Source organism: Heteronotia binoei, chromosome 2, assembly GCF_032191835.1.
Source record: "Heteronotia binoei isolate CCM8104 ecotype False Entrance Well chromosome 2, APGP_CSIRO_Hbin_v1, whole genome shotgun sequence".
NCBI lineage: Eukaryota > Metazoa > Chordata > Lepidosauria > Squamata > Gekkonidae > Heteronotia > Heteronotia binoei.
Window position 1 is genome coordinate 172,868,600 of NC_083224.1, and position 12,576 is coordinate 172,881,175.

Below are 12,576 nucleotides of genomic sequence, written 5' to 3' on the forward strand. Positions count from 1 at the left end.
GTCATCTCCTTTCCAGGCAAAACACATGCAGCTCCTTCATCCTTTCCTCATAAGACTTGGTCTCCAGACCCCTCACCATCTTAGTTGCCCCCCTCTGAACATGTTCCAGCTTGTCTATATCCTTCTTAAATTGTGGTGCCCAAAACTAGGTGAGGTCTAACCAGAGCAGAGTAAAGCAACACCATCACTTCACAGGATCTGGGCACTATACTTCTGTTGATACAGCCCAAAATTGCATTAGCCTTTTTAGCCACTGCATCACACTGCTGACTCATGTTCAGCATATGGTCCACTAAGGTTCCTAGATCCTTTTCACACATACTACTGCCAAGAGCACATGTTGATGCCCCTCTGAGCAGTGCACCTAACAACTTTCTGAATCAGTGCCCTGCCCTCACAAGCTATAATATAGTGGATTCTATGGATCAATGAGTCAAGGTGGTAGTGAACATCAGCTCTTTATTGATTTCATAGTCAGGCTAAGCATAAGACTGAAGGCTGGGCCCACAGGGCCAACCATATACACGTCAGGGTTCCCGTGCAAACACTCTATTGGTCCATTCAAACCAGCTGGGGGCCCGTGATTAGAACGGGGCAGCAGGAATTAGGATCCTGCTGTCCATTGTTCCCAAGTCCCCAAGCACTGGTCATCTGGCTCCAATAAACCAGGCAGGAATGCCCAATTCAGTTTTCACATGAGTCCACAACTCCTGGGTGAAACAGTTTCTGATGCTCATTCAACAAACTGAGTGCGTGATTACAGCCTCTGTCTACCTTCCTTCCTTCCATTTCTCTTTCTCTCACTCGTTTCTCCCCATCTTTTTCCTACCAGTCTCTCTCTTTTTTTTCTTTCATTCTTCCTTCCTTCCTGCCCTCCTCCCGAATATTTTTCTAGGACTCATTGTAGGTCTTCCTACAACAGGCTTTACTGCTAGTATGTACATAAATTACGTATTCAGTCATACACGGTGAGATTTATATTTAAGAATATTCACCAAAATGTTTGCTACAAGCCTTAGTAATCTCCAATTTAGTATCATTCAATAAATGTCAACAGAAGGGCAGATTAGTCAGATTATAGTCAAATCTGGAGGTATCTGGGGCTCTGTCCGTGCTGTTTTTTAGAGGTAGAGAAACCAAATTTGCAGCATAGCTGCTGGTGCCTCTTCTCAACCCTCCCCCCATTTAAAAAAAAATTGGACTACTAGACCAATTCTATTGGTCCTCAAAGAAGGTGGCCCCATCCTCAATTGAAACCAAAGGAGGGGGGGAAGGTGTTTAAAGGGATCGTAGTCCATTTAAATGCCTTCTCCAAGCTGTGCAAACAGTGCCATTCCAAAGGCATTTAAAGGAACCACAATCCCTTTAAACACCTTCTCCAAGGGGTGAGTTCACCCAGAAGGCATTTAAAGAGATTCTCAGTGTGTCTCAGAGTGGCTTACAATCTCTTTTTCCTTCTTCTCCCCACAACAGACATCCTGTGAGGTAGGTGGGGCTGAGAGAGCTCTGAGAGAACTGCTCTGCGAGAGCTGTGGCTAACCCAAGGTCACCCAGCAGCTGCATGTGGAGAAGTGGGGAATCAAACCTGGTTCTCCCGGATTAGAGTTCACACACTTAACCACTACACCAAACTGGCTGCAAAGTTCTTTAACTTTGGCTAACTGGAGGTCCTGAAAAATCCCAAAATATTTTCAGGATTCTCAGGGACCAGCCATTTTGGATAGGTGAAAATGGCCAAAACTCTATCCGGTTGAAAGTATATCTGGAAAATACTGATAGGATATTTTTTTGTTTGGTTTTTTTTTTGCTTGCATTTAGACAAACACACACCCCTAAGTGGGTAGAAAGAATGGCTGTTCTAAACTCGAGCCTCCTGGCTCGCTTGTTAGCAGGCTGCACTCACCATGAAGCAAAAAGGCTATGCATGCAGGAGTACCAGGGATAAGCAAGCCAACAACACTGACCCTGTCGGCAGAAAGCTGATTTATGAATTACTTACAGTCCTAGATTAATATAATTCCTGTCCTCTCCTTGAAAGGTACTAAGGTTTTTCCTTGACTAATTTGCATGCAGTTTTCTTCTCTTATCTGCCCTTATCAAGAACACGCTATTATGATTTAGATTCCTACCCTTCCAAGCAAGCCTGCTTGCAGACACAGAGACATGCAAACACCACAACAAGCATGTAAAGAACAAATGGGTTCTTTACGAAAAAGCAAATAAACTCAGGCCATGTCTCATTTATATAAACCATTTGATTTTGCATTCAATAATAATGTATTGAAAACGACCATTTCTATTTTTAAGAAGAACACATCAAAACATCTATCAGCAATGGGTTTGATGTTATTCTAACAGATCAGAGTTGCTTTTCAGCAAACGATACTTTGCATTTGCAGGTTATCTTGATAAGCAATCCACTTCCTCCAAATAAATGTGTTTATCTGCATAAAAGTGAAGGCTGTACCAATAGATACTTATACTTCTGTTTTGCCCCAGGGTCAAGGGCAGTTGACAAGTTTTATAAAAGACACACAAAGTTGTTGCATACCAAGTTGGACCATTACTCTATATAGTCCAGTACTGTCTATTTTGGATAGATTATCTGAATTCCCAGGACGAGGTCTTTCCCCAGCCTGCTACATGGACCCTTGCAACTGCAAATGTGAGGGATTAAACTCAAGGCAATCTGCACACACAAGTACATGTTCTGCCACTGAGTTACAAGGCTCCCCGACTGCCTCTTCGGCTTACACCTAGAAGCCAAGCTTTACCAACATATGGTGAAAAGTCTATGCTATCAGAAGTGCCCAAGAGTCAAGCCTGTCACCAAGCACAAGCACAGTGAAGAAGTGCCACTTGCTGAATTTGCTGCTTTTATTATTCTAATAAATTAACGCTTCAAAATAAATACGTGACAAACATTAAGTGGTGTATTGATCAAGTTTGTGTCTAGTTAAATGACAAACCTAATTTTACATCTGACAAATGGGGGGAACAATTTGACTAATAATTCCCACAACACAGTTAGAACTGATTGCTGTAGTTCATTGAAACTAGCAGTTCCAATAGAATTTGCACTGGGAGTTTCCCTGAAGCTGCCTGTAAATGGGGCCAAGCTCCATTTCTATATATGGACTTCTTACTAAGAGGTTGTCCAAGTGCTCAGAATTTGTTGGTACCTAATCCAGACTGTAAGGAGCCCCATGGGGAAGAGTGGTAAACTGCAGTATTGCAGTCCAAGCTCTGCTCACAACTTGAGTTCAATTCCAACAGAAGCTGGGTTCAGGTTGCTGGCTCAAGACTGACTCAGCCTTCCATCTTTCTGAGGTCAGTAAGATGAGTACCCAGCTTGCTGGGGGTAAAGTGTAGATGACTGGGGAAGGCAATGGCAAACCACCGCATAAAACGTCTGCCATGAAAACGTCATGATGTGATGTCACCCCAGAGTAGGAAATGACTAGTGCTTGCACAGGGGACTACCTTTACCCTTTTAATCTAGGTTGCGCCTTTCACAGACAGCCATATTTCAGCTGACAGGAGGGAGTTCTTTGTTTGTTCAGTGACATAATTGCTAAATAAATAAGCATTTGTTATGTCGCTGTCACAGACAACATCCAAAATTCAGCAAATGGCAACATGCAAACGCTAATAAGACCAGATTTATTTAAGCTAATTTCCATCCTTCTGGTGTACAAGAAACAAGGCAGCCAATCCACAAAAACAATACAAGGGCAGACAATCTTCTTTAAGTGACTGTCAGCATTCTCTAATGTAGCTTCAAATTCTCAGATATTCACAGAAACTGTCTTATATAGTTAGCTTCACATATGAATGTATTTTGCATCTATTATTCTTTGAGAATGAAAACAGCAACAACTCAGTAAGTGTCGAGTTCCCTCAAAGAAACAGCATGAGCTAACAATGGAGACAAGCCTTGCTTTTCTTCTTACTTTTGCTCCCACTGATCTAGAGGTCATCTGTCATTCGCCCAATTCTTTTACACAGTTCTTTTTTTCCAGGTCCCATGGCCAACTGTTAGGTGATCTGCTTGCAAGCTCGTTACCAGTTGGTGAATCCTAACTCACGTTCAGTTCAATGGAGCTTCCAGACCCCCTTGCAAATGGCTCTGGTCCCTTGATACTCCACTTAGTGCCCAATAGTTTTGTCCTAACATCCCAACATAGAGTGTAGAGGTAGTGCTAACTCTCTGCATCAGAACTGGAAATCACTGTTGGAAGGGTGAGCCCTAGCCATGAGGTTTTGAGTCAGATATTGTGGCAAACTTCAGATCATATCAGAGGAAAGGAAAATGGGATGTAAAAGAAGAGGGAGATAGGTTTGTAACCCTCAGAACCATGACTGACTAGCAGCCTGAATCACTCTGACTAGTTCAAGCTTGTCTGAGTTTGAGAGTTAAGAAGTGTTGGCCATAGTATTTTGATGGAAGGCCACCAAAGAAGACCAGGGTTGCTATGCAGAGGAAGGCAACGGGCAAACCATCTCTGCTTATCTCTAGCCTCAACACCCCCATGAGGGTCAACAAAAATCTGTTGAGATGGTACTTAATTATTATTAACCCATGACTGGATGACCTGTATCAGGCCTGTATGTGGAAGCTGTTATTTGTGTACAGTATTGTCTGTCCTAAGAATGATTATTTTAACAAGAGAACATTTCAAGAGCATGTTGAGAGAACATAAGAAGCAATTAGAAGCATTATAAAAATAGGTATGCTATGGCCTGGTGGCAAAAAATGTGACACATGTTACTGAGTGAGTCACAAAGTGTTGCTATTAAAGCATGTAGAATGGGAAGGTGGTTACTGTAACTAAAGATAAAATAGGAATAACAGGAAAGCTTTCTTTAAACAAAACTGCTAAAAAACCCTTTCTTTCTCAAAAAGGTATGTTAATTATCTCAGGAAGAGTGGAAATGAACTACTTAAAGAGAACTAGAAAAACAGGTAGAAAACAATGAGGGGGGGAGAAGAGGTTCATCACTAAATTCTAAACATTCACAAATTACAGGGAGGAGGCCATAGTTCCATATTACAGTTAATGTTTGATGCAGAATGCAAGTCAAATTCCTAGAATCTTGAGTAACGAGAATTTCAGGGCTGGGAAAAGACTCTTGGAGAACTGTTGCCAAACACAACAGACAATACTTGGCTATATAGACCGATTATTTGACTATACATCAAATAGCAGCATATGTTCATTTATTTAACCAGCTTTCCCAGAGTGCATTTAGTACAAAGGGCTATACACAAAACATGGGTTTAATTTTTTTTTTTTAAATTGTTTCATTAACCGCTTTATGACACACAGCAGCTCTGCTCAAAAAAATGGGTAAGAGGCCTGCTCCAGTCATTTTTGAGCCTTTGCTAGGCTAAGTTATAACAGCAGACAAAGATTGTAAGAATGGATTTGGTGAAGAAAAGCAGTCCAAAGGATCTAAAGTGGGCCCTTCACTTCCTTTTTCCACTTGGAGAATAGTGCTTGTTCCCCCATCCAGCACATGCTCACAGACTTGACAAGGAGGATGACAGTTACAACTCAAGTTCTTCTGGAGTAAAATAGCAGCCTCCTCAGACCTACATGTTTTGGGACTGCACTTCTCTGCCCATCTTCCTCCTCACAGCATGGTTATTGAGTAAAAAGGAAACAGTGGTCCAAGCTGCAATTGAAACTGGCTTCACATGCAGCTCATGTGCTCCAGGAGAGCAAGCTTGGCAGAAAGGGTATAACTGGGGCATGGCTATACTCAGGCATTGCAATAAACTGCAGCTGAATCAAACCCTAGTCAGTTGTAATGTGTGACTACATAAGGTACCAAATCAGGATTTGAAACTGGAGTTCACTGCTGATGAATTAAACCACAATTTGTGGTTTGTTGTGATAGCTGAATTCACAAGTTACAGTTTGTTATGTAGTGCCACTCCTTGCAGCAGTCTTGACAACAGAAACAGTAGTACAGTAATAAACCAAAATCCACAAACCAGACTGGACAACCACCTCCTAATTTACTCAAGGTACAGGCATATTTGCCGGAAAAACAATCATTTACTGGAACTAAGGCTGGCCTTGTGCAAAATGAATGGGACAGTCAAAACAGTACGTTGCACTCCCATCCCAGAGGCTGCTATTACACATTCAGGATTCAGCGAAACATCTATATGTCAAGCTAACATTTCTTTACAGAGCTAAAGTTCCTACTCATTAAGAAGGATCAAGACAGTTAAAAAGAGAGCAAGGTTTCAAATGAAATGTGGGTAGAGACATTTATGTATAAAAGGCTAGGAAGACTCAAACAGTACCCATATTTCTGTCACCCTTTATATTAACTGTTCATTCAAAATGGCATCTTTTAATGCAAAAGCCTATATATAACAGAAGTTAATGTTCTCCAACAGCAATAAATTAGGGTCGGAGGTGGGCTGGGTTATGTGAGTTTAAAATCCCAACCATTACACTGTATTAACTTTACTTTAAAGCATCATCTATCATTCAAATTACACAAAATGCCACTGCATAATTTCAAGAGCTAACCTGCAAACGCCTACTGCCTTAGGCCCTTTTATAGATTGTGGCAAAGGCACAGAAGCACAGACCTATTGGCACAGTCTAGCCGTGTCTGGACTATGGCACTTTAGACTGTAGGGAGAGACTCACATAACGGAATGCACCACTATGCACAGAAATCTAGCATGCTCAGGAGAAAGCTTGACTAGAACTTGCTTCCTGACAAGCCAGTTTGTTTAGGCACAACCTCCATCATGTCAGCCAGCCCCTGCAGTACAGTGTCACAGCACAGACATAGATGTGTCACATCAGTGAGGACGAGGCCATTCTCACATGCCACTCAAGCACCATTTGTGTAACACCACCACAAATTTTGGTTCCTCAGTAAAGGCAGACGATACCATAGGGAACCAGTTCTCACGTGACTGCAGTAATAGGAAGTTTTTTGCGTCAAACTCTGGTTGTTTCTTGAGTCAAATTAGGTTCTTCCACAGCCTGTCATGCTTCAACCATTTACTGCTGACCTTAAGCTGACTTAAATGAATGCCCTGCCAAACCTACTTTAGGGAAACATTTCTCTTTTCCTATGACACAACAGGAAAGGAGAGTAAGTAAATATTTACCCCATCTGGCAGTGCCCTCCAGCATACAGCACTGACAAACTCATTTGTGTCATCCTCCTTCCGGTCCTTGTCCAGAACGCTTTTGACAGTGTCAAATTTGAAGGTTAGCAGTGTCTTTGAGAGACCCTTGTAGTAAAGGTAGAGGGAGTTATTTTCACTTCCTACAGTTAACAAGGAGAGAAACAAAGACAGAGATACATTGGCAAAGTGTGGTAGATGCACCAAATTACCCCATCTCACTCCTCGTGCAGCCAATCAAAAGCCAACTGTTCCAAGATAGCAACAAGCAACATCACTAAGATATAACATGCCAATAAATGCAGTACAGCAGATACTTTGTTGGTTGCACAACAAATGTAGTACATCAGATAAATAAAATCCAGGTGATACAATGAGCCAGTGCCAACAATGCAGGATGGTGGTTTTAAAGGCCAATGACGTTTTCCAGGGTCTGAACACAAAGCCTCTTTTCCAAGATGCTAAATAATGTCTCTGTTCTTCAATGGCAAGTTCATTCTGCTTTACTTATGACACCAGAGTTCAAGCAGGAGTCTAATAAGGTGGAAAGGATTCAGCAGCAAGCTAAAAAAAGGTGATGAAATGTCTGGAAAGGACATCATATAAGATTAAATTGAAGGTATTTGATTATTTTTCAGATACAGAAAGAGCAATAATGGGAAGACACAATGACCTTTCAAATATTTTATATTGCCTCTGAAAGAATGATGGGTGATTATTCTTCAGTACTTTTGAATTACAGCATATTACATTGTTAAACTTGAAGAAAAAATCACAGCTTGTCACTGGAACAGACTCCTTAGGAGAGTATTGCGGAATCTCCCTCTCAGGTTTCTTTAAAAGAGGTGCGACCGGACGTTGGTGAGGATGCTTCAAATGTAACAAGTATAGAAGGAACGGGGGATTGGATCACTGGTTCTCTTCCAGTTATATGATTTTATAATTCCATAACACAGCACAGGTGATCCTGACAAGTCAAAGATCACCAAGTGACTATTGGTGCTCAGACAGTAAAGATGACTAAAGAGAATGTGGGTTTCACTGGTAACAAATTCATCAGGATTTGGGAGAAGGAAAAGAATAAGTAGTTGTCGCATACTTCTGCAGATGAAGGAGAAGCAGAGACAGATTTTAAAAGTAAAAATCATTCAATTTCGTATTTTACTTTTAAGATTGCACTATGTTCAAGTAGCGCAAGAACTTGAAACGGAAACCTCATCAACTTTGCCAGGATCTTCTTAAGTCTGCCATTTGGTTCATAAAATATGTACTCTTACAGCGATTAATTTCAGGCTATCAATAGCTTCCATGTTTAACGCTCTCAAAATTTTGGAGGGAGGAGAAAGAAAGAGTAGCATCATTCACTGTAGCTCAGAATTGTCCCCACATTAAATTTAAGTTGCTGCACCGATTTCTTTCCTCTGTCTACTTCCCTCTACCAAAAATGGTTTCCTCAGTTTCTGAAAGAAAACTTATAAAGCAAGAGGCACTGCAGAAGACCCAAGCCAAATGTTCAAGCAAAAAAGGTGAACCAAGATTAGATTTGTTGCAACTGGGTAGGATTCCTCCACAAGAATCTGTGTTACTGCAGTTCAAGCAAATGCAATTGTGATATACCTCTTAATGACAAAGTCCTCTTATTTTACACAAATCCCTATTTGCAGGTAAGGCAGGAACAGACTTCTTCTAGATATTTACCATTTATGCAACATTTTGGAAGCAGTACTTACCCTATATATACCTTTATACCACTGCGCCCCACACACATGAGCTAGTCGCTCATACAGCTCTCAAAACTAATGGCATATTTTAGATCCTTGTGTTGAATGGGTCTTTGACTTACCACAGGCAATGTAATCTCCATTTGATGCCAAACCTACAAAATTCTTCTCATTGATATGACCTTTAAAGGAACGCAGACAGTGTGGCTTTCCTACGTTCCACAGCTTTAGCTGACTGTCTGTTGACCTGAGGGGGAAAAACCAGATATAAGTCATCAAGTAACAGTAATTAATATTTTGTTAGGGGAGGCAAAAACATCATGCACAGAAGCACAGGCACCAGTGTGCCTTCTGACTGGGCCACAAACCAGATGCCCAATGTTATCCTTCCATTACCCAAGACTATACCAGAAAGCTGCATCGATAGGACCACCCCCTAGTTTTTGCCAAACCTTTGGTCTCCTTAGAATTTATCTTCCAGGATTCCTAAGGGCAAATCCACTATCCTCTACTGAGTTTTTCTGTTCTACTAAATACCAGGGCACTGCCTGACTGGTGACGTCAGCACACGCTGTAACTCCATCTGTGCCATGCTGGAGTGCATGGTGGAGCAGAGAGCAGCCGTGGATGCCTTTGTCTCTGAGACGAAGGTCTTTCTGGATGAGAACCATCTCACCCAAGATACAAATGTGGAACTCCAGATCTACAACCTACAGACATCTAGACGTGGCACAGCAAACACACACCAAGATCAAAGAGTAAGAGGATGCTAGGACATTGTTTAACCATGTGCTCACCTTCTCTCACAACAATGCCTATATTTTACAAATGGAAGAAACAGTGACTTCTCCCTAGCAATTTGGAGATGGTAAAGACCAGAATCCAGCTCCTTAAACTCTTGAGCAAACATATAATTCACTAAACCACATGGGTTTTTAAAAGGCACAGTTATGACTTAACTGATAACAAGAACAACCCATGTAACAATCTGAACAATGCCAATAATTAATGAGTGGATGAGTTTTACAAGTACACGGAACAAACTCTTATGTCATGATAAAAAATTTACTTCTGCTGTCTTCTTAAAAATCTCAATGAAATCTACATATTTATAGGAATAAATAAAGTATTTTTATTTAAACAAGATTTTGATTTCAGATACTGCCACTTATAAAAAATAACCTGGGGTGGGTGGATGGGGGAGAATCTGAATGTTAGTTTACACTTACAAACTCTTCAAAGTGAACCCTTAATCCTCTGGAAAACACAAAGAATCAGAACTTTCTTTTTTTATGTAAAAGAACAAGTCACAGGAGAAAACACCTGATTGATGAAGGGCATGAACTGGCTGATAAACTAAAATTCCTTATGAATTTTGGCCTGTTCATGGTTCACAAAGTGATGTTCATGAACTGAAGAACCGCCACAAATGTCCACAAATATTGGTGTACTTCATGGTGGTTTGTGAAGAGCAGAAAGCAGCTCTGATCCGTTTAAACCAAGCAGATGGAAACGCCTGCATTCTGTTTCCTGCAAAATTTGCTACAAGGAGCAGAAAGCAGGAATTTAAACTTTAAATGGTTCACAAACCAATGTGAACCACCTCCTGTGTCGTGGTTCAGCCACAAACCACAAACTGAACTGCAAAAAAGCAGCCCATCCCTAGATCTGACTTACAATAGTGTATTTCAGAAGTAACTCATTCTAAAATATTGTGAATACTTACGCTCTGTCAGGTAAACATAGACATTTACCTTCTAGTTCACACAAATACCTTATCCCTGCTTCTGGAGAGATCTAAGTACATCAACCAAGCTGAACACATTTCTATTCCAAAGCACAAGATCATAGTCTTAGTATATAAATAAGCACTCTTATTTAGCATCCCGTGTGTGTGTGTGGAGAAAGCATGCACAGCGGAGCCAAAGCAGATTTCACAACCTCTCTCCAATCCAGCATTCTCTAAGCGAATAACAGAGCCAGCCTAACAACACTACACCCTTATAAGTCCATCTGAAGTCAGTGGGCTTAGAAGGGTGTAACTCTGTTTAGGATTGCACTGTAATCCACTACAAAAGCAGCATGCTTCACTTCTAGGAAGTACTGAAGCTATGAGAAAAATACGCTTGATTTAAACCAATCCACACTGGTGAATCAAGACACTAATTCAGCACTTGCGACTTTAGGGAATTTTTACTAGCGGAAACAGTGGGTAACCCTCTATTCAAGGGTGAGATGTCACCAATACACTATCCCTTAATGCCCAGCTGTCGGAATTGTATGATTGCTTCCACATTTGCGCGGCTAGTCAACTCATCAGGAAGGTCATTATATATATAAAGAAGTACTTAACCTCCAGAATTGGGTGCCAAGCAATCTACAATCTCATTTGGTACTATGAGGGGGGAGGATAAAAAGAGGCCCTTAAAACCATTCCTTTAGCAACACTTTTAACTCAAGTGTTCATAAACAACCACTAATCAAACCTTTCCATTTTTATAATCCAAGTGGGAACCCACGAGGAATTGCAGGAAGCATCTCATTTCTCCCTTCCCTATTATTTCCTCATTCCCTCTCTTGAAAACCCTCAAAACCTCTCCTTTTCTGCTCCCTTCTCTCCTTCTCTACATTTATCTGCTCCTCTGCCTTCAGCCTTCCCTCTCCCCCCTCCCAGCAGCCTCTAGCTATGAGAACTATGCCACTGTATGGTGCCAGCTACTGCACTAGGCCCACTTCACAGTAGAAAACCTCAAGGATTTCTACGAGCTCACCTCACTTTCCCCTGCAACCTCCCCTAAATTTCCTTTTTCCCTCCTCCTGACAGTACATTCTCTATCTCATTCTCAACCTAGCTTTTAACTACTCCCCCACCCCCATCTTCAGCTATATTTATTATTTACTTAAGTTAAACCACACCTTTCTCCACAGTGTGGACCAAAGCAGTTTACATTATTCTCCCCTTCTCCTTTTTATCTGCACAACAGGTTAGGCTGAAGATATGTGACTGCCCCAAAATCACCCAGTGAGCCTTCACAGCAAGATGGGGATTTGAATCTGGGTCTCCCAGGCCCTACACTGAAACTCTAACCACTACACCACACTGGTTTTCATGGGGTAGGCTGCTGAAGAGCAGCATCAAGTCACCTAGTGGTGGCTGCCAGGTCTGGGGATTTCTTGGAATTACGTCTGATCTCCATACAACAGATCTGCCCTCCTGAGGAAAATGGCTGCTTTGGAGGGTGGACTATGGCATTATATCCAGCTGAGGCCCCTCTCCTCCCCAAACCTCACTGCAAAATCTCCAAGAATTTCCCAACTTCCTGGCAACCCTAGAGAGGCCTGGCCCCACAAGTCCTCCCTTCAGAGCCTAAATAAGCCCTGGAAAGGATACTAGCCCCTCCCACTGTCTTTTATTCACCCATACAAAGTCAGGAATCCTATGGTTGCCTAGCAATGACCATTAAGGGAATGCGTTTCTTAAAGCTATGAATGCTCCTTTTATCATTTTGGCTGGTTTTTTTCCCAAGAATAACGCTGCCCCAAAGTGTTGTTGGGGGTTTTTTTTGGGGGGGGGGGTGGTTGGAGGGGTTTCACATTTTCCTACAGACTGGGGTGTTTTTCATGATTGTAAAAAAATCTGTCATGCCCATTCATATCACAGCTCTAATCACTCAGCATAACAGACAGGCA

At 41.6% G+C, this 12,576-nt stretch overlaps 1 protein-coding gene across 2 annotated transcripts in view; it reads right to left on the minus strand.

Annotated features, from left to right (window-relative positions):
- COP1 (COP1 E3 ubiquitin ligase) overlaps positions 1–12,576 on the minus strand; it is a 180,288-nt gene that overhangs the window by 30,354 nt on the left and 137,358 nt on the right. For both annotated transcript variants that reach the window (XM_060232478.1, XM_060232477.1), the window contains exons 17-18: positions 9,009–9,133; positions 7,148–7,308 (exon numbers count right to left, since the gene is read on the minus strand). In XM_060232478.1, the coding sequence (XP_060088461.1) occupies positions 7,148–7,308; positions 9,009–9,133 (286 nt within the window). The remainder of the gene's footprint in view (positions 1–7,147; positions 7,309–9,008; positions 9,134–12,576) is intronic.